General features: G+C 47.1%; 1 protein-coding gene across 1 annotated transcript in view; it reads left to right on the top strand.

Moving 5' to 3' along the window:
• Positions 1-6: 6 nt before the first annotated feature.
• E2F3 (E2F transcription factor 3) overlaps positions 7-21,066 on the top strand; it is a 72,527-nt gene continuing 51,467 nt past the window's right edge. Inside the window, exon 1 of the mRNA XM_034660265.1 lies at positions 7-136. Coding sequence (XP_034516156.1) covers positions 119-136 — 18 coding nt within the window. The 5' untranslated portion in view covers positions 7-118. The remainder of the gene's footprint in view (positions 137-21,066) is intronic.

Genomic DNA, 21,066 nt, shown 5'->3' with positions numbered 1-21,066 from the left:
CCCCCCCCTCCCGCCACGGGCGCCCGCCCTCGCCCGGCGCCGCCGGTCTGTTCGGCCCTCCGGGCCCCCTCTCCAGCCGGCCCCCCCCACCTCCCCCGGAGCCAGGCTGGTTTCGGAAATGCCCTTACAGCAGCAGGTTAGTGACCGGGACGGCTCGGGGTCTGCCGCCGCCGCGGGGACACCGGATTCTATTGGGGGCTGAAGCCGTGGGGGTAGGCGGTTGAGCGGGGTTTTGGAGTGGGAACGGGGGGTTGGGTGCTTGAGGGAAATGAGTAAGCAAGAAAAATCTAACTAAGTAAATGCCCCGGCCTCCGGTTCTAGGAACCTCGGGCCGGGAGTGTCCGCCCCAGGGGGTGGGTATGGTGTTTACGTGTATTTTTTTCCTAGGGGGCCGATGGATGGGCGATCGAAAGGCGGAGCGGGGGCTTCTCTCCAATGGCCGAGTTGAGCTCTGTTTTCTGTCTTCCTTCCCTTGTGCTGGAGGGGGAGGGGGGCGGGTCAGAGGGTAGGGTGTCTGTAGGATTCCCAAGCCACCCGCCACCCCCTCCCTTTGTCCCTGTAATTTATAAAGCGCCTTTGAGAGATGATTTAGGTCAGTATGCGGCTTCTCTTTTTGTTGATACTAAAAAGAAGTGTGGCCCGGAGGTCTCTCCCCTTTCTCCTTTTCTCTCCTTCATTCCCTTCCTCCATGCCTCCTGTCTTCACCCTCGTGGTGAGGCTTGGCCCCCACGAGGCTAGAAACGAACCCGAGTCAGCTGTGGTTGATAATACCAGTCGTTGACCTCACCTTGTCTCAGTTCCAAATGGGTGTATTTTTTTGGAGAATCAAGATTTTGCAGGGCTCTTTAAGAAAGTCAGCACATAGGCAGCACTTTGGGAAACGAGATGGGTTTTGGAATTCATTTTTTTATTCCCTTACTCTTTCCAATTTCTCCCATGGTTGAATCTTAACTGCTTTCCAGCCCCAGCGATACTTGCTGAGGATGTGTGATAGTCTCAGAGAAGCTCATCGTTTTTAGTGACAAGGGTCTGCCAGCAGGGGGGAGATAGAGTACAGTACCTACTTACACATACTGTATTCAGGATGCTGGATCTCAGGCGCAAGAATATTCCATGCTTTTAGCATTAAATACTGCTAACTTCATCTGACCTTAACATGTTTAGAATATTTTTTAAACGTATTGGTCCCTTACACAGTTCTCTTACATATTATAAACCTAATCTGAAACAACCAGCTATTGACATAATTCTTGTATTGGATTCAGATTTATGGAGAGTAGTTTTGATAATGGGAAATTATGAGACCACCAGATTGGGTTGTTTTTTTTTTAATCCTAGCCTCCTTGTCGAGCCTCCAAAACTGTCTAGCCAAACTTAAATGTAGTTCATTGTATTAGCGTATAAAAATTATCTTCACTGTCTTCCAAGTTATTTCAAAACTTTTATCTTTCTTTCCATGAGATTATTCCAGAATCATGAGCACTGAAGATAGTTTGGTTTTCTTATCAGAATTATATTAGACTTCTATTTAAGTCTTGAAATTTTGTTCATCTTCTTTCCCCAAGGCGGAAGGAAGATGGCTTGGGATAGCTACATAATTGGCTGAGCAGAAAACCATTTAAACACTTTGTGTCCAAGAAGAGGTTGAGAACTCTGTTCTGGTGACCAAATATGCAGGCCTACCTGGTTCCAATTCCCAAGAACATCTAACAGCTTTTAACAGGAACAGATCCTTACCTTTTTTTTTAATGGGAGAAAATAATATGAGTAGTACCTTACTAGCTATATTGCCTCTATCATTTACAAATTTCATGATCTTAGGCAAATAATTTCTCAAAAGTTTTCCTTTTCTGTAACATAGGAACAATAGCAATACTGACTTTAAGGTTCAAGTGTTCAGTATGACAGTGCATGCAAAACTCTTTGCACAGTGCCAGGCAAATAGTAGATATCCAACAAAATTAGCATTCAGCAATGTTATTTCTTTCATAACTTAGAGAAATAGTGTCAGACTTCGTGCACACTCCCTTGTTTACATATGAGAGTAAAATCTTTAAAAGTTTTCTAAAGTGATATGGAATTTATGATACCAAATTAATTTGGGTTTTTAAATCCACAAAACATGGCTGTTCCAGCAATGGGTAAAATAGGGACATGTCAGTAGGACAGGACTATATAGAGATGGTGTCGAACTGCTGTACATGATCTTGTGCCCTGAGTGGTGATAAATTTAGATCAACTCATCCTCGCTTTTTCGCCTGGGCTCTACCTCTCCCATGACTCTATGGACCTGCTCACTTTGGGCTGCAGTCTTGTGCTTCCTGGCTCTCAGCTGTCCACAAGGCAGAGGCATGGTCTAGGTAAATTCATTTTCAGCTGTGGACTGTTGGAAATGGAAGAGCTGTAGAGAACCAGAGCCAGAAGTGCTATTTTCTGAAGCCGAAAGGGCCTCATCATTTTCTGCCTCTCCTAAAAAAGGTGAAATTTATTTCATTCTCCTCCTAGAAAATTTGGGATCTATTAATGCAAGAGACAGTGGCCTTTCACATCTGATTTACTTTAACCCAGTCACAGTAGCCTCCTGATTATACTTTGGGGAAGAACCCACAGTGCTGGAAATTTCTGTGTGAGAGTGGAGGAACCATAGATGCTATAGCTGGGTCTGGTTTGTTTTTTTTTTCCCCCTGTGTGAGTATAAAAGAAAAACGCCGGGTTCCTGTGGTTCTATACTCAATAATCTTGCTTCTGCTGATATATATGGTTGACGCCAAGTTTAAACTAGGAGAGAATTTTTAGTCACTACATACCCCAGAATGGAAGTTTTAATATAATGCAGTGCCCAGACTCGGGCAGTACAAATAGCTCCTCTATAATCAGTACCAAGGACGCCACTCTAATCATCCTCTGAAACAAAGCACCCTTAAATGTGGCACTGTGAGCCGAGGAACCCAAGCTTGCGAACAGGAAAGGATTTTTTTTCTATAAGTTGTCACCTTGTGTAATGCTTGGAAGAGTAGATTCTGAGATTAATGCTGTGCGGTGTAAAGCTAACTTGAAAACAGAAAATAATACGCAAAGCTTAGGCCTGAATAAACAGCAGCACCTGGAGATTTAAAGGCTGGGGGGTGGTGGAGGCGGGGAGTTGCTTTTATTCTCATTTCTCAGAGATCTCATGCAGTAATTTTCTTTTAACTCTCCTGTTTTGGGGCACCTGGGTGGCTCAGTCAGTTAAGCGTCCCACTCGATCTCAGCTCAGGTCTTGATCTCAGGGTCATGAGTTAAAGCTCCGCGTTGTGCTCCACGCTGGGCTGGGCTGGGCAGGGCATGGACCCTACTTGAAAAACAAAACAAAACCTCTTCTGTCTTGATTGCCTCCCCCAAGATATACCACCCACACCTTCAACCCCGTTTCCACAGGACACGGGGAACCATTTGGCAAAGCTTCAGATAACCATCCTTAGTTTCCGGATTTCACAGGATTTACCTGTCTTTCATTTGTCCAGTTTACAGTCAGTCATTTTGCCAGGCTCACCAGCTCCCATTCCTTTCTAACCACCTCCTTTCTCACTTAACGTTGTTGTACCCAGAATGAGAGAAAGCCAACGAACGATTGCCTGTGCTCAGGGTATCGAGTCCCACCCCGGTGCCCATGAAACCACCCCAAAGAGTGCAAGGCCCAGAAGTAGATTTCAGTTCTTATCAGATTCTCCTTTTCAATTTGGTTTTCAAAGAGAGGAACTTTCCTGAATTCTTCGAGGTACTAAGCATGTGGTTTAATGCATATTTTCATGCTTGTTAGCAGCTTAAAAATAGTGTTTTACGGATTGTATTTACAATTGCTAAGAAGCATTTTTTTTCTACTGATCATTTTTCATGGGACTAAGAAGGGAAGATAAACTGGGAAAGCAGTAAATAGAGGAAACCACTAATGGTATCTCCTTCCTCCTACTCTGATCCGCGCTTCGGCTTCACAGAGTGACTTGGAAAATGTATCTTACACAAAGTTAGACGACAAGGCTTAGAAAAGCAACAACTGAGGTGGGGACAGGAAACCCAGGAGGGGGTTTAATATAGAGGGGTAACACATGTAGCTTTTGCTCCAATAAGAAGGAAATTGGTTTGTTTTCTGTTGTCACTTTTGCTTCAAACACTCCCCCCACCCCCATAAAGCAGTGTGTCCTTAGAACTCAAAGAATGTACAAGTTACAAAAATGCATTCTTAGTCTTCCCCGGACCTTAACTGGGGATCAGTCTTGTGGCCATAGCGGCCACAGTCATCTGCAGTATCACTTTGAGCAAGAAGAGATAAAGCCCACTGGTTGCCAGATTGTATCACAAAGCCCATGCACTTTGCTTTGCTGGAGCGAACCTCAGCAAAGCAGGCCATTACTTAGATCTGTCAACTAAGGCCAGGGCTTATGTCCGCTGGAGGTGGATAGGGAGAATTGACAGCTGATGGAATAGGGAAGGGATCGAAAGAGGTACAGTTGACCCTTGAACAGCACACACACACACACACACACACACACCCCGTCAAAAAGCTGAGGATAGCTTTTGGCTCCCCAAAAACTTAACTACCAATAGCCTACTATTGAAACTTTCCTGGTAACACAGTGAACACAGATTCTGCCCACGTGTTATATACAGTGTGATAATCAAGTAAGCCTGAGGAAAGAAAATGTTGTTAAGAAGATCACGAGGAAGAGAAAATACACTTCTAGTACTGCAAAAAAAATAAAATAAAACCTCATAGAAGTGGACGCATGTACTTCAAACCCATATTGTTCAAGGGTCAGCGAGCAGTGGCTTCGGCCCAGCTGTGTAGGGCTGTCTATAGGGCCCAGGCAATATTCTTATAATTTGGCAGTCCTTGAGAATAATGCTTTAGGTTAGCACAGGCAACAATCGATGATTGCCATGGTCTTCGTTCGACTCCTAACGTTGAGAGCTGTAAAGCAACAGTCATCATCTGACCCAATCCCCTTCATTTTGCAGGTGAAGAAATTCAGCCCCAGTGGAGTTCAGTTACTTGCCCAAGGTCACAAGCTAGCTCATGGCAAAGCCAGGACTGAAATTGGAGACTTGAATTCTTAGAGGAAGCCTCATTCACCAAGAAAAAGTTAACTATGTCTCATGAGCCCTACATGGGAAAAATCGGATGTATAGAGTACATTTTAGATGGCCTTCAGGAGGGATTATATATATTTTTTCTTTTGAAATGTGCACATATGGAAGTGTCCTTTGAACAGTTGGTCTTGGAGTAACAACTCATTGTCAACTCTTCAGAATAAGCGAAGCAACTTTAGATGTTCAATGAAAGGGAATTTTTTAAAATGGAAGGAATGACTGACTCTTACCAAAACGTGGTAGTATTTTTAAAGCTTTGTTACTTACAAGCTTGTTCTCTGTGTATATGACGTTTCTGGTGCTTAAAGGGGGAAACATGTACTCCACAGAGAAGAGAACCTCAGAGGACTTTTGAAACTTTCTTCAGGGCAGGGGCAGCACATAGCTGTGGTGCTGGAAGTTTCGTCCGGGGCCATCCACGTCCGGAGTTGCTGGACAGGTTTGCAGAGGTGCTCGCCCGGTCACATTGGACTAGATGCTCTTCCCCCAGGAAAGACTTCTGATTTAACCAAGTGGCTGGTCAGTTAACACTTTCAGAGGAAGTCACCATCCCTTAAAACCCAGAACACATTTCATTAAAATGCCTTCTTTTACTGGTGGAACTGAGTAAGCTTAAAAATAGAAACCCTTCAAGCCCCGAGGCCTAAAAGTGAAACTTAATCTGAGGTGTCTGTAGTTCTTCCAGGCGTTAGGGGCTCGGATCTTTGGCTTGTGTGGCTCCCACAGACCCACAAGGGGCTCTGTGTAGACACGGTCTTGCAGCTGGGGAGCGGTCAGTAGCACGAAGACAGCAGTTGTGGTTATCAGTGAAACTCGTCCCAGAAGATATTTTGGTAAACGGAGTTGGGCTTCCAGGCAGGGAGAAGCCGAGTGCCCTTGATCCTCCCGGCCAGCTCATGCCTGGCTCCTCCGGCATGCCGTGCTTTTCATGACCCCAGTGGTTGTGGCTCTGGACACTGGGGTCACGGGAAGGGAACCCAGAGCCCAGAGAGCTCACCCCCTCCTTTGCCCTCTGCCATTTCTGATGCTCCAATTCTCTAGAAAAGCCAAGCTGTAGCCCTGGGGCCCCCAGCCCCATCCCCTTTGAGCCCCACTGGGTCCAGCAGGCCTTAGGAGAAAGGGAGGCTCATGTGTGCCAAACGGCACCCTCACCCTGAATTCAGGCGAGAAGGGAAGGGCAGCTGGGTGTGAGGCTCAGATGGCGGAGTCCAGAGCCAGAGTGCCTGGGTGCCTCCTCGGGTTCCCTGCACCAGCTGTGTGCCCTGGGGCTTAGTACGCTGAACCTCTGCGTCTTAGTTTCCTCACCAGTAAAATGGGAAGATCATAGTACCTGCCCCCCTCCCCCCCTTAGGAAGGTTGCGTGAGTTCCTATTTGTAAAGTACTTAGGGCGAGGCCTGGCCCGTGGGAGGGGTCGTGAGAGTATTGGGTAGATAGATGGCAGAACCGCACGCCCCTTCCACGGCCATCTCTTGGGCTGTCCGTGGTGGCCTGTTTTCCTAACTAGCCCTGTGTTCACTTAAACCCAGTCACACCTCTACAAATGGTGGTGACGGGGAGGAGGAGTGACACACGGGGCAGTTTTCTCCTGACCTGGTCATTAGGGTCTCTGTCTCTTTATAAGCCGTGCAGTGACTTAGGAGAAAGAACAGAAGAGTAAGCTTCTTATTATAATAGTACTAGCAGTAGTAATAGCTTCGTGACTAAAGTCTTTATTTCTGCGATTAAATGTGTTAATAAAGTTGCACTGCTCACATGAATTGCACTGTTAGCATGATTTCACTTCTGCACAGTAAACTATGGCTTAAGACTGAAAGGCAGAAATGAGGGTGTCTGAGCACCCCGGGCCTGGCCAGCATGGAGGCCCTGTCCTTGTAGGGGGTGGGAGGAGAGGGCTGCCTGGACCTCCCTGTCCCCTTTCCCAGCTCCCTCCCACCCCTCACCTCTCCCTCTGCCTGGCTTCTAGAAGGACGCCAGAATTCCTGCCCTTCCCTGGCTGCTCCTGGGACTTACCAAATTAATGACAACCTTTTCCCCCGGCGTTCGAGGCCCAGTGAAATCTCGCCTTTCCCGTTCTGCCTCCCATTCCTCCCCGCTCGGCTGCTGGCCTGGCTCAGGGTTGCCCGTGGCTGCAGGGTGCCCGCTGGTGCACTCGTTTGCTCGTGGGTTCCCTCTCCTCCCACTCCACCTCGTTTCTCTTGCTGCCCTCCTTCCCACCGGCCCACCCAGTACGCCTCCTTGCAGCCTCATCATTGGTGTCCCTGCAGGGTCCAGGAAACCCGTCCCCCCAGTGCCTTCTACACCCTAGACCCGGATATTCTAGAGGCGTTTTCATTCAGCGTCTCCAGTGTGCTTGGCACGCTGGTCGTTCTGTTGGTACAGAAGAAGTCGGAGGTGTGACCTGCCCACTCTCGAGTTTACAGCCTGTTTGGGGAGACAGGCTTTAAACACAAGGTGATTTCTCGAGCAAGACTAAACAGGAGTCAGGAGGAAAACAAGACTCATCTGGTCCTCAGTGGTGTGGCGTGGACAGGAGGTGCCCGCTGGGCCAGGAGAGCGGGGAGCTCTCACGGTCCTCAGTCTTCCAGCGCACATGGGTGCACACTTGAATCGTCTGGGCACTTTCAGAAAAGGCCAACACTCGGGCCCCACCCACATTAATTAGAATCCTTGAGGGTGGGATCCACGCATGGGGATTTTTTTTTTTCTTTTTTTCAAAATGTCCCAGATCATTTTGCTGTTCATTCTCAGTTGGAACTGCGGCGCTAGATGGAGAAGGAGATTGAGGACGTTGCTCACAGCTGGGGAGGCATCATAGGGCAAAAGGTGGGGAGTGGAAAATAGGTCGCCTAAGGAGAGACCAGTTGGACTGAAGTCAATATAGGGGGAATACCAGAACCTAACATTGGATATGTTGGTAAAATTGGCCTAGAATAAGGATTGGCCTTCCTACGAGGGGCAGGCAGGGAGTTAATTGGGGGATCAGGCAGGGATTTAATCATAAGTGATGTTGGGGGCTATGCTTGCTGTCAGAAGGGGGCCCTGGGGCCCTGCCCTAGGCAGTGTCTGCCAGAGGGGAAGTCCGGCCCTGTGTGTTGCCATATCCTCAACCTTCTTAAAACACCAGAAATCAACCAGTTTTAAAATGTTGGCTCGATTAAATAGGAAAATGTGCAGGCCAAACAAAATAGGTCTCTAGGACAGATTTGGCTTAAGGGCTGCCACTCAGCAGTCTCTGGTCTATGGGATAATAATAGCTCATGTTTATTGAGTGCCTGCGTGTGTGGAGGGCGCTGAACTAAGTGTTTTATGCACATTAGCGCATTATCCACATAACAACCTATGAAGTGGGTATTACCATCATGCTTGTTCTGCACAGGGAGAAACAGCAAGGGGCTAAGGGGCTGGCTCGGGTCCCCACTGATGCGTGGGGCTGCGGAAATGGAACCCAAAGGGCCTGGCTACAAAGTGTCAGCATATTCCTGGCTTTTCTCCTCTGCGGTCTCTGACATGGTATTCATTATAGAGTAGAAACTCAAGCTGCCTGTCCAAAAGGAGTCACCCGGTGTTTTTCTAGGCTTACATGGTAGGAAGAATTGCCTGTAGCTCTTGTTCCAGGCTCTCCCTCTACCCTCTTCAATTAGAGAGAAATACCAAGATCTGATCTTCTGGGACGTTTGGTGAATGCCGCTGGAAGTCGTTGAATGCAGGCAAAGGTTCTGGAAGCTGGAACGGCCAGGCGAGGGCTGAAGCTGCCCACAGAACCCGTGCACTAGGGTTAGGCTCATTTGAACTCCTTGCTCAGTTGGAGGGAATAGCCCAGCAGAGCCCGGAAACCTGGGCCAGGTACAGTGGACCCCAAGCCCACCCCTGTGGCTCCAACACCCGTATTTCCAGCACATTGCTAAGGCAAACCATCTGAAGCTGGGTTACCCAAAACCCAGAGTGGGTGAAACGAGAAGGGGCTTCCAAAGCATCGAGGACCTTGGCTCAGGAGGTCCAAGTGGGTATGACTGCCGCATGCCGGGTACCAACACAGCCTGGGGACATATCGTATGATATGCTGGACGTCGTGCCCTCAGGATTTACTTGACCCTGTAGTAGGAAGGCTCTTCATTCTGTTGGGTGTAGGCCTGCCTGGAACAGGTTACCGAGTGAACTCAGAGCCAAGAATTTCCCTGGGAAGAGAACCACGTCACACCATGGAGGGTATGGGCACCATAGATCTCATGAGTCTGGAAGCAGGATAGCAACATTGACCGTGTGAAAAGGCAGGATGGAAGTGAAGGAAGGGCGAAGAAAAGAAATGAAAGGACTTTAGATTGCCCCGATGTTTCACTTCTGGGGCTGTCGGAATGGCGGGGGCTGAGCATGCCCTCCACCAGGGTGTGCGCTGTGGGGAGGGAATGGTTGTTTGGTAGGAGTCGGTGGCGAGTGACACCACAGGCCAGCCAGCTTCCTAAGAGGCTAGGGCTGCACGCTGGAAACGTGGCTTCGGCATGGAGGTCATACATAGTGGGCGGCTTGAAGAACAATGGCGAGCCAAGAACGGGTCTCCCTAACTTAAAAAAAAACAAAATGTGGTGCCACCAAAACCTTTCATTGTTTTCCCTTCTGCCTGTGTAATATGAAAACAAGACAGATCCATCAGGTTGATTTGGGGGATCAATACTGTCAGGGCTCACAGAGACGAGCCATCAACGTTATTTATTATGTGCTTTACCAGGTCCAGGCCTGGCTCTGGCTGCTTTGGGGAAGCCCACAGATTGCAACCTCTCGAAGGTGAGAGCCAGCTAGAGAGTGCTGCGCCTAAAGAAAGGTCACATAATTACGTCTTGAACTAAGATGGCTCTTTGGACCGTAATTTCCTAGGCTCTCTGATTTTGCTGATTAAAAAAAAAAAATCTTGAACTTTCTTAAGCTCTAGCACATTAGCATTTAAAAATGAGTCTCTGAGTACTCCTCTGGAGGAAGGACTCCTGTAAATTCTAAGTATCTTTATAATTAAGTTTTAAATATGTAACTTGTACATAAGCCCAAATTTGCAGCACTCCGTGAACTGACTGATTTTGTGGCTATATTGGGTTGCACAACTTGTGACGATCACACTAATAATGTGAAGTTTCCAGCCTTTCACGCTGCTGTTTTCCCTGTTAGCATCTCCGACACCCTAAACCCGGGACTGTCGTGGCGATGGGGCACCGAGGGAGCACAGGGCTGGAAGAGCTGGCCTCAGAAACAGGCTCTGTCACTTACCCGCATGTGACCTTTTACCAATTAGATGTATCAGCCGTAGGTACCTAAAATAGTGTTCCCTGTCTCCTTCGGTGGTTCGGAGGATTCAATGAGATAGTGTTTATAGGAAATGTGCGTGCCTGATTTAGCGTGTGCCCCTCCTCCCCCTCTACAGGAGCAACTCTCGAGGGCTGGTGAGTCTGAATCCTCAGTATTTTTAGCCCTCCAGGGAAAGCACAGTGTTGGACAGATACTTATCGAACACCCACTTTGTGCAGAACGCAGTTCCCAGTGTTCTGAGGCATCCAAAAGCGACCAAGGCACTCCTGCCCTCATCACAGGAGAAAGGCAAGATGGAACGTGTTCTTCAGTCATTAAGATGAGATAAAAGACAGTGAAGGCCGTAAGATGGTATCGACGGAGCTTCTTAGGCATCCAAACTTGGGGAAGAGGACAGAAAGCTTTAGGGCATTTGAAAATAGCAGGATTTCAGGCACCACTGATGTTTTGGGCTGCGACTGCCTCCACTCACTCGATGCCGGCAACCCCTCCAATTACGAGTGTCCACGCTGTCTCTGGACATTGCCAGTGTCTCCCGGGGGAGACATTCCCCTTGAGAACCTCTGTTCTAGAGCTTGAAGGAAGGGCAGACACAGGGAATGCCGTAGATGCGTCTTCTATATCAAGTGTGTATTGACATTCTAAAATATGGTAGAGATTTTCAAAGCAAATGATTTCTCGTGGCTCGGTTTTAATTTTGGCGTGCCTCCTCTCCTGTGGAACCCCGGAGCCGTGCTCCCACCCTTGGTAGATGATACAGAGAAAACTGGCTGTGCCTAGCCTCTCCGGTTTCTGGTCCAGCGTGCTGTGAATCGGCCCCTCGAAGCCTCCCCGTAACTTGGAGAAGAAAGGATCCAGGTCTGCAGCTCAGGGAAGGCCGAGGAAGTTTTGCATTTATCCTTTGCTGACCTAGGTCATTAAGGCAGACCTGATCAGGACCTCCTCCTCAGCGTGGTTGTGGAGCCCTGTGTGACCATGCCATTCTCCCGATGATTTGGGCACATAATTTCCTTCTCACCCCTGTCTCCCTCACCCGAATTGGGATTCCTACCTCACGGGGCTGTAGTGAAAGTCGAATGCCATGATGTGTGTCACGCGCCAGCTCAGGAGTGTTTGCCGTCATCGTCCACGTGGTGGTTGGTAGTGGCACCATCATCGTTAAGTAGAAAGCTTCCCTTCCAGCGCAGGCCACCTGTTGGCAAATAAGGTGACGTGGATTGAGAGGTACAGACTTGCAGTTACAAAATAAGTTAGTCACAAGGATGAAAAGTACAGCATGGGGGATAGTAATATTGTAATAACTTCATACAGTGATGGTAGCTACACTTACTGGTGGTGAGCATTTCCTAGTGCAGATAATTGTTGAATCGCTGTGTTGGACACCTGAAACTAACATCATATGCGTCAACTATACATCAATTAAAAATAATGGGACACTTGGGTGGCTCAGTGGTTAAGTATCTAACTCCTGGTTTTGGCTCAGGGCATGAGATGGAACTCCGTGTCAGGCTCCGTGCTCGGCACGAATCTGCTTGGGATTGTCTGCCCCTCCCTCTCCCCCCTCCTCCCTCCTCTCTCAAAAAATAAATAAATAAAAATAAATGCTTAGAAGAAAATAATCTTTTTTTTTTTTTTAAGATTTTATTTATTTATTCGACAGAGATAGAGACAGCCAGGGAGAGAGGGAACACAAGCAGGGGGAGTGGGAGAGGAAGAGGCAGGCTCATTGCAGAAGAGCCTGATGTGGGGCTCGATCCCAAAACGCCGGGATCACGCCCTGAGCTGAAGGCAGGCGCTTAACCGCTGTGCCACCCAGGCGCCCCTAGAAGAAAATAATCTTAAATGTACATATCAAAAAAGAAATTGGAAAGGTAAAAATCTTTTTTAAAAGAATTGGAATTGTCTGTAGAGATTTAGGAAACATCTGTTAGTTAATGTGTTATTAATAAGCTAGCAGAAGTGAATCAATGTCAACTGAGAAATATTAATTTGCATCAGATGCTTAATAAGAAAAAATGTATAATACACGTTTTTCATCATATATAGTAATTGTGCAATCCAAACATTTTGAAATACATCAGCCAACCAGGAAGTTTATACATTGTTGAAAACTAGATTACATTTGTAAATGAAGAGGAAAACATGGTGTTTTTTCTTTAACATCGTGTTTATTATATTTTGCAAGTGACAGTATTAACTGCGGTACACACAGGAGCAGATAACAAAAATAAGTCAGCTCTACGTCCCCTTGAAGTGACACAATTTTCCCTTCTACTAATAAAAAAAAAAAAATACTCTCCCAACTGTAGCTCAGCCTTCCATTCAAACTTGCCCGCTGAAACATGCAAAATCTGAGTTTTGAGTTTTCAGAACTAGATGCTTTAGCAGGAATATGCATGTCAGTTACTTTGCATTCTAAGGTAGTATTGGGCTGCAGGACTGGGAAGACACGAACATGCCGCCAAGAGGTCAACTAGGCCGCCGTGGCATGGGCTCCGCACAACATTTAAGTGTATCCCGGGGGCAGGTGCGGAGAGTCTCCACCTGCTCAGGAGGGCAGACTGTGCTCATCCCTCCCCGGCTGCATCTACTGATGCCACGTGGTCGGCTCGTCATGGACCATAGTGGAAGGATTTACACCAGGGAACATGGCACATGCTACAAATTAGGGTGTTTTTTTTTTTCTTTTTTCCTCGAGAGCTGGTTGTGAAATATTTAAAAATGTATTCTGCTGTGACTATGAATAAAATGAAAAAACAAAAACTATTAGCAGCTATTCCCTTTGTAGCTGGTGCGCGTACAACCACTTCCCACACTCACCCGTGCGGGCCGCTTCTCCACCAGGGAGCGTACAGATTCATCTGACTTCCCTGGTAGGTATGGACAGGGCACCTGCTATATGCCAGCCCGTCTTCTAGGCGCTAGGCTTACAGCAGCAAGCAAAATCCCCTGCCTTTGTGTGTGCCATATCATAAATATCCTGTTCCTATCTTTGATGGATTCTGGTCTTTTTTTTTTTTAAAGAACTGTGGTTTTTAGGTATGTGATCTCAGACAGGGGGAAGCACTTGGGAGCATGTTAGAAATGCAGACTTTCCGGTCACACCCGAGACCTACTGAGTCAGAAACTCTGGGGTGGGACCAGCAGTGTAGGGTTAAACAGCAACCCCCTCGGCGCCCCCCCCCAATCATCCTGGTGCACCAAGTTTGAAAGGCACTGTTAGAGAAAAGACAGCTCTCAAAAAGGAGGGACTGGGGAATGCTAAGGCCTTGCTTGTGCTGCAGTGTTGCTCGGGGTAAGTGCAGGTCTCATAGCAGCAGAGCTTACAAACGATAGTCTTGGGTGTATCAAGACAGTTCAAAACTGGCAGTACCCGTTGATCTCTTCCTGGGCCTGGCATCCCTCCCTGAAACCGGAGGACTCCGGGAGGATCCTGCACGCCGCAGCCCAGAACTCAGTAACAGAAATTCTTAGCCTTCTTTGGGCTTTTCATCATCCAGCAAACAGGGAAACTGCTTCCCTCCCTTTTCTCCGGAGACTGTTGACATGTTTGCTTGACAAATATTTTCCTCCTTTTAATTCCTTCCCTCTTAATGGTCCTCTTATCTAGCACCATGAAAAATCTTTATAACCAAATTGCCAGCCAGATGTACAAGACTTATCTGGAAATGAAATGGTTGCTCTCCTTACATGTCTGGTAATTTGGGTATTTAAAGATATTGTGAGAAGCAGATGAAATGAGAGACCACGGGAAAGCGTCCAGCCTGGAGCTGGGCACAGAGTGGCCGGGCACTCGATTACTGTCTGTGCCGTTCCTGCCCCATCCCCAATAAAGGCATTAAACAGATCGCGCACGGCTTCGTGTGAAAAAGCTTTTGACTACCTTAAGTTTGAATGGGTGTGAATCACCATCATAGAAATTTATAATCAAAATGATGGAATCAGAAATTTTTATAGTTAAAACTTTTATATACATATATGTAAATTATATATATGCATTTATATAAAATTAAACTTAGAAACTAGAAAATAAAAAAGATGTTAACCTGATTTTTTTTTTCTTTATGAAGAGAGTAAAAAAAAAAAAAAAAAAGGGCCCTAATCAGAGTGGCAGAAATCCTTTACTTCTGCACCAGCCCAAACCGTCTGCTCCTACGTAAACTGTCTTCAGTTTATAAACACTCATCAACTGCTGCCCGTGTTAAAAGGAGTGTTTGGGATGGAACGGTAGTGTCTTTTTGAGAAAAGGCTGTCTTGAAAATGCATGTGAAGGATCATGGGGCTTGATTATGGCCCAGGTTTGTCTTGGTGGTTCTCTTTCTAAAAATGCCTCTCTAGCCATTCGGTGGGCTACTCCGCCCCCTTTCTGTCCTTCAGCCAAAACAGCTTCTGGTGACAGAGACAGTTTTAAGCTTGCCGTTTGCGGTCGATGCTGTTAGAGGTCGAGAAAATACGGCAGGCACTACTCATTTCTTGCTTCCTGCTTTGCTCGAGAGTGTGAGGATCAGCTTTTCTGAAGCTCTCGACTTCCGACGTCTGCTCCTCGGTGTCACAAGGGTGGCCAAGGTGTGGCCCTTAAACGTCGGCCACTTCTGAAGGTCTAGCATGACTCAGCTGCTGCTGTCCTTCCCAAAACCAGGTCCGGGGTGTGGTCCTCCCGTCCCGCCTTGGGGAGTAAAAGAAGTTAGCCATGCTGCCTACCATAGTTGAGTTTTATAAATTGGATCCGGGTATACGTTGTCACATTTGACAGTTACAAGTTGCCGAGTGGTGAGCTCTTTTGGGTCTTGCTTTACCTTTTGCTGTAACACAAGAATAATGGTGTTGAAATGGCCAGCTTGTTGGCTGCCCTTTTAGGGTAAGGAAGGTCTCCTGCTATTTTTGCCCCTCCTAGAAGGGATCTCAGTAGGGGAATCCATGTAGGCCCCCACTTGGCATGGTTAGAAACTCAGATCTCCTGCCCTGAGAAGCTTCTTTGTGTAAATCAGACTTCTGAAGACTGATCAACTAGTGTGTGAACTTACTCGTTTACCCTGAGACACAGAACCGCTGGTTGCTGACGTTGTTGCCTTGCTTGCATTCCTGGTCAGGGGGTTATTAGCGGCCTCAGGTTCAAGTTGAATGATCCTGTTAGTGTCCAGCTGTGATAGCTCCTCTCTGGAGCTGACCTGCAGGGGTGGGGCTCCTGCTGGCTGTTGAAGGAACATAACAGACCCTGTCATTTTTACTTAGGTGTCCACCGGTGACTGCTGTGAAACATTGACTTTGTTGCCTTTTTTTTTTTTAAAGAAAATACTTGTTTTTAGTACATGCTTGCTTATTTAAAGAAATCAAAGACAGTCAATGGAGTAAAACTTTAAATACCCTGTCCTCCCTCCTCGTCCTGCTTCCCTTCCTAGACGTAACCGCAATAACAGCTTGGCCTTTCCCTTTTTTGTTCATTTGCAAATACATATTTTATGGGAAGGTGCAAATTGTGGTTTGCAGTGTGTGCTTAGCAAGGCAGGAGACACATTTCCACGCTGGCGTTCACCCTCCGTCATGGCTGCGCCGTTGCCCATCATATCGATGAATGCCGTTCGCTCTTCCTCCCCATGTGATTGTGGTTTCTGTTATTTCTGGTTTTGACTGTCCTTGTGCATATGTGTTTGTACATTTGTGTATCTCCTCCCAGGAGGTGTAGAGGGTGCCTGTTTTCCTGTACTGTTTCCAGTATTGGGTAACATTAGTCTTTCTGCAGTTTTGCTAGTGATGGTTTTGCTAGTGATGCTGGCTAGTGATCTCTGATGTTTATTTTTTGTTTCTTGGTGAATACTAGTTACCACCTCCGCTACTACTGTTACTGCTACTGGCTAGTATTTATGGAGTGTATTTATGTGCCAGGGTTGTTTTAAGCACTTTACATGGAATTTACTAATTTCAACTTCAACAGCCCTGTGATTTTGGTATGATTATCATCCTCATTTTACAGATGTAAATTGAAGCATCTCTGACCCAATTTGTGTTTCTGTGAATTGCCTCTTGGAACCCTTTACCATTTTGTTTACAAGGCTATTTATAACTTTCTTTTTGAACTATTGGAATTTTTGATGAGTTACAGATACTGAACTTTCTCTGGTGTGTGCTTGTGTGTGCGTGTGTAGTAAATATTTTTCCCTTTTTGTCATTTTCCTATTAATTTTACCTACGAAATGTTTCTCTCTACCAAAGTCTTGCTCATTTTTTTAAAACATAAAAGTATACTCTCAACAGTGTATGAGTTTGGGGGCTTGTTTTGGGAAAGTCTTTCCTAATCCCTAAAGTATAACAGTGTTCTGTATTTTCTTCTCCCAGCTTCATAATTTTGTTATTTTGATCTTCACCCTCCTTGGAAAGGGGCGTGCGTGTGTGTTAGAGATCTAACTTTATATTTTTCCCAAATGCATAGCCAATCATACTAGTTAGTGCCCTTTGTTGAACGGCTCAGCCTTTCCTCATGAATTTGAAATGCCACTTCTGGGGCACCTGGCTAGGCTTAGTTGGTAGAACACGCAACTCTTGATCGACGTGAGTTCGAGCCCCACGTTGGGACTAGAGATTACTTAGTGAAAAAAAAGAGAAATGCCACATTTATCCTACAGAATGTGTGCATGCGTGTGTGTGTGTATGTGCACGCGCATGGACCTGTATTGGTCTGCTTCTGGACCTTCTACTCTGCTCCACTGGTATCTTTGTCTGTGTCTAAGGAAATAGTACGCTGCTTTAAATACAGTAGCTTTATGATATGTTTTGCTATAAATAGGGAAAATCCCACCCCCTCTCATCTCATACTTTTTTTTTTCTTTCATTAAAATTACAGTTTCCAACATTATACTTTCTTTCAGGTTTACAGACTGGGGCTCTGTCTTACCCCCCCTCCCATCTACAATGAATTTAGGGTAATAAGAAAATAGTAATTGTCTGCCTTATGAAATAGTTTTGTATGCCAGCCGTGGCCGTGGCCGTGAGTATCTCGTGTACGTTATTGCACCTGACAGAGCAACCCTTCCTCACCTGTACATGAGCAAAGGGAGGTTCAGCACTTTGTCCTCTTCTTTAACCCTGAAGCTAGCCGGACACGTGCAGTCACCTCCCGAGATGTTTCCAGGGCCTTTGGGATGGGTGATGAGGTGTCTCCTTGTGCTATGGCGCAGTCAGTGCACTTCCAGAGTGTTTACTGTGCACAGTGGAAGAACCAACGAGAGCCCTCCTAAGGACCCCCACGTTGGGGCAGCAAGGTTGAAAAATCCAGCCTCGCTCAAGGTATTTGTTCCCATTCAGGATGTGGGTCACAGCGGGACCCCAGTGTAACACAGACACGAGAGGGGAGGGAAGTGGTTTAGCTACATGCTTCTTTGGCCTGGAGTTGTTGAGCTGTCCCTGAGCCCGGAGCGCCGGGGTGTGGAAGGCAAAGGTGAGGCGTTCGCAGCCCTGGACATTCCAGAGCATTCTGGCGGGAAAGGACTTCGTCAACCGCCCCCCCCAACCCACCCAGGAGCAGCTACCTTTTCAAAGAAAAGACAACACGTGTTAGCTCTGGGAGAGGAACAAAGGTCTTGGTGGATCTGGAAACACAGTGCCGGAGAGGAAAACGTAAACTGGGGCATTTTTTCCTCCGTGTCTAAATCAGTCTACCTGCCAGGCTAAGCCTTCCTTTGCAGGCGGTTGCCCCTTGATTCGATTTCTCTCGGGTGCCTCCTGTTCTTGAGGGTGAACATCAGGGAAGTAATTTTCTTTGGAGAACTTCGAAACTGCCTGCCAGACAGAAGTCCAGCTGAGTGCCCACCGGGAGCCTTAGAGAAGGAATCCGATTTATTAGTGGGAGTGTATTGATTCTGTGTGTAAAACAGACCCAGAGGCCTGTGACAATGAGTCCATCTGAAATTATAATTTAAAATATCTAACAGACTAGCTGTGCTGAAATACTAGTCCAGAATATAAATGATTAGGTGCTTAGTGAATTTCTCATGTACATGTAATTAAATTGGCAATTGGTAGGTCAAGTTTGTTTTCATATCCTAAATCATTTAATTTACTTTTTCTTCTTCAACAGTCACTGGTAAAGAGAGAAGAATCACTATTAAATCTTATAGGCCTTTGTAAAAATAGATAATTGTGCCTTCGTCGTTCATTTATCTGTTTAATCAGTCCACGTTCCCTGATCTTATATTATAAAACAGAAGGCACCTCATCAAAGAATTCTCCTTTTTACTACACAACGGCAGTCTTAATTTTGTGGAAGTCTGCAAGGTTTCCTTCACGATTGAGAGGTGAATGTATAATCATCCTATTATCTATTTAGCACATGCCGTGTGGCCTTGTTTCTTCTGTGTGCACTTGTGTCCCTGGAATCTCTCTGGTCCCCACCAAGTGTCACTCTGGGACCATGGCCACAGGTGGGCCCGCCAGGGTCACGCTGGTGGCGAGCGCCGTGTTGCAAACTGTGGCGTGTGGTCTGTGGCTTCGCCTCCAGTGGCCCGGGCTTTCTGTCCCTCCCGGGGTTTAAGCTTCACCTCTGCCCACTCAGGTAGCGGTCCTTCTCCTCATTGCCTTCAAAACGTATTTTCACTTCTTCCCTCCCATCCCCCCCCCCAATACAGCTGCCCTGGCATCCTGGATTTTTCCATTCTTGACAAATGATCTGTCCACTGTAACTGGAGCTCTACTGTGCTGATATCTGTTGAAATGAGACCCAGAATCTAAACGTAGCTTCATGGAACGATGGGTGGGACATTGTTCTCTCCGGATAGTCCATGGTCTTCAGGACCAACCTGAAAGCACCCAACCGTACCTTCTCCACGGTGACACGTGGGGGGAATGGGGTGACCGGTGCCTGAAAATGAGTTGGAGTTACAGGTTCCATCGAAGGTGCGGTGTTAGCTGGTTTTGCAGCTGTACTGAAGTAACAAGGTGTTCCGCCGGCAGGGCTGCCTGCCCCCCCAGCCATAGTGAACCAACTTCAAACCGATTGCCTCTCTTATCATATAAAAGGAATCCAGAACCTCTGCCAAGTTTGCTCCCCCAGCTACTTCTTAACCCTAATGAGACTTTGTAACCCAAAGAGTAAACGTTTTATTTCGGCTTCCCGGACTGAGTTACCGACACACTTTGTATTTGGTCCTTTTTCCCTTCGAAGCTCAAAACAGTAATTTGGTCCAGAAACTACTACAAAAAATAGGTACCCAACAAATGTGACGTGACTCTGTTTGTGCTGGAGGTGGGCCAGACTGCGCGGCGATCACCCACAGGGCAGGGAGGAGGTCCGCCCAGGAGAGTGGGTTTGCTGTGTGGTCAGACTCAGGGGGGGCCTGGTGTCTGGCCGGGTTCACAGCTTGGACGGACAAGGTCTGTCCATCCTTCCACCTCTAGGTTCCTCATCTGTCCCAACACCGTGGCCCCGGGTTCTTGGGCGCCTTGGGGAGGTTTCGCCTCCCCAGCTGGCCACTCACCTGCCCCCATGCATTTGGAGCACCACGGGAGGTGACTCAGACCTTGTGCAAGGGGGGAGCCCCAGAGTGCGAGTCGCCTCCCTCCCACCACTCGCCACACCCCTCCCCGCCAGACTTGATGTCTCTGACTTCTCCACTTTTCAAAGTCCTAAGGGTTAATTATGATGTTTACTATTTACATTTGCATTCCTGATAGTGCTCTTTCAAAGTGAGTGGCACTGGTTCATTTTCAAGCCGAAGTAGATCTCAGACCCAAGGCGTGGTTCTCCTGGCCTTTGAGATGGGCCCCGCGCCAGCACAGCAAGCCTGGGTGAATGTTACACTCGCCCGGAAATCGCTGGATCTCATTGCTTGCTGGTTGCCAGGACTTTGGTCCCTTCCCTCCCACAACCCAGGAAACTGCCTCTGGGTTCTTACAGTGATTCTGAAAAATACTAAGAAATGTCATTTCCAGGTTCCAGGTGAGAAAACGGAATGAAGGTCAAAGACATCTAGTGACTTTCTTTTCCTCTCCAAGCTGAGATGCGATTAGACTTTGGAGTTACTTAGATTGAAAATCTCATGAGCCCTAGGGGCTTGGGCAAGCTAGTTCACTTTTCAAGGTCCTCAGTTACTTCATCCATTACAAGGGACAATTCATGACCATCGGCCCAGGGTGGAGATGGAGGGATGGGCGAGAATGCATGCCTGCACTGTAGAAAGTGATCCGAAAGGTTAGCTCTCGCTCTGTGTGGTGAGGAAGTTGGAGAGACAGGCCAAAAACAGGTCTCGGGTCTAACCTCCTGTGAGCACACGACTCCCCATGTATACGGCGATTCACAAGCATCTTTAGATAGACCTGGTTTTTTTAAATTAGACCATACATATTTAGAACCATTTCGATCAGCATGGCTTTGGTGCAAATTCTGTTGTAGTCCTCTCTCTCTCTCTCACTTGTTATTCTAAGCTGTCCTGCAATGGTATTTTTAAAAATTGCTGAAACTCAGGACAGCACAATTGCCAAGGGAGAAGCCAGGACACTGAAGTTTCTCCTAGGCCAGTGGTTCTCAACTAGGGACAAGTCTGCTGCCATGTTTGGTTGTCACACCTGAGGAGAGAGGGAAGGTAGGCATTCTGGGGGCACCTAGAGGGTAGAGGCTGTTAAGCCCCCCTCACAACAGAGAATGCTCTTAGTGCCAA

This window comes from Ailuropoda melanoleuca, chromosome 5, assembly GCF_002007445.2.
Source record: "Ailuropoda melanoleuca isolate Jingjing chromosome 5, ASM200744v2, whole genome shotgun sequence".
Classification (NCBI taxonomy): domain Eukaryota; kingdom Metazoa; phylum Chordata; class Mammalia; order Carnivora; family Ursidae; genus Ailuropoda; species Ailuropoda melanoleuca.
This window is presented reverse-complemented; position numbering and strand designations above follow the sequence as displayed.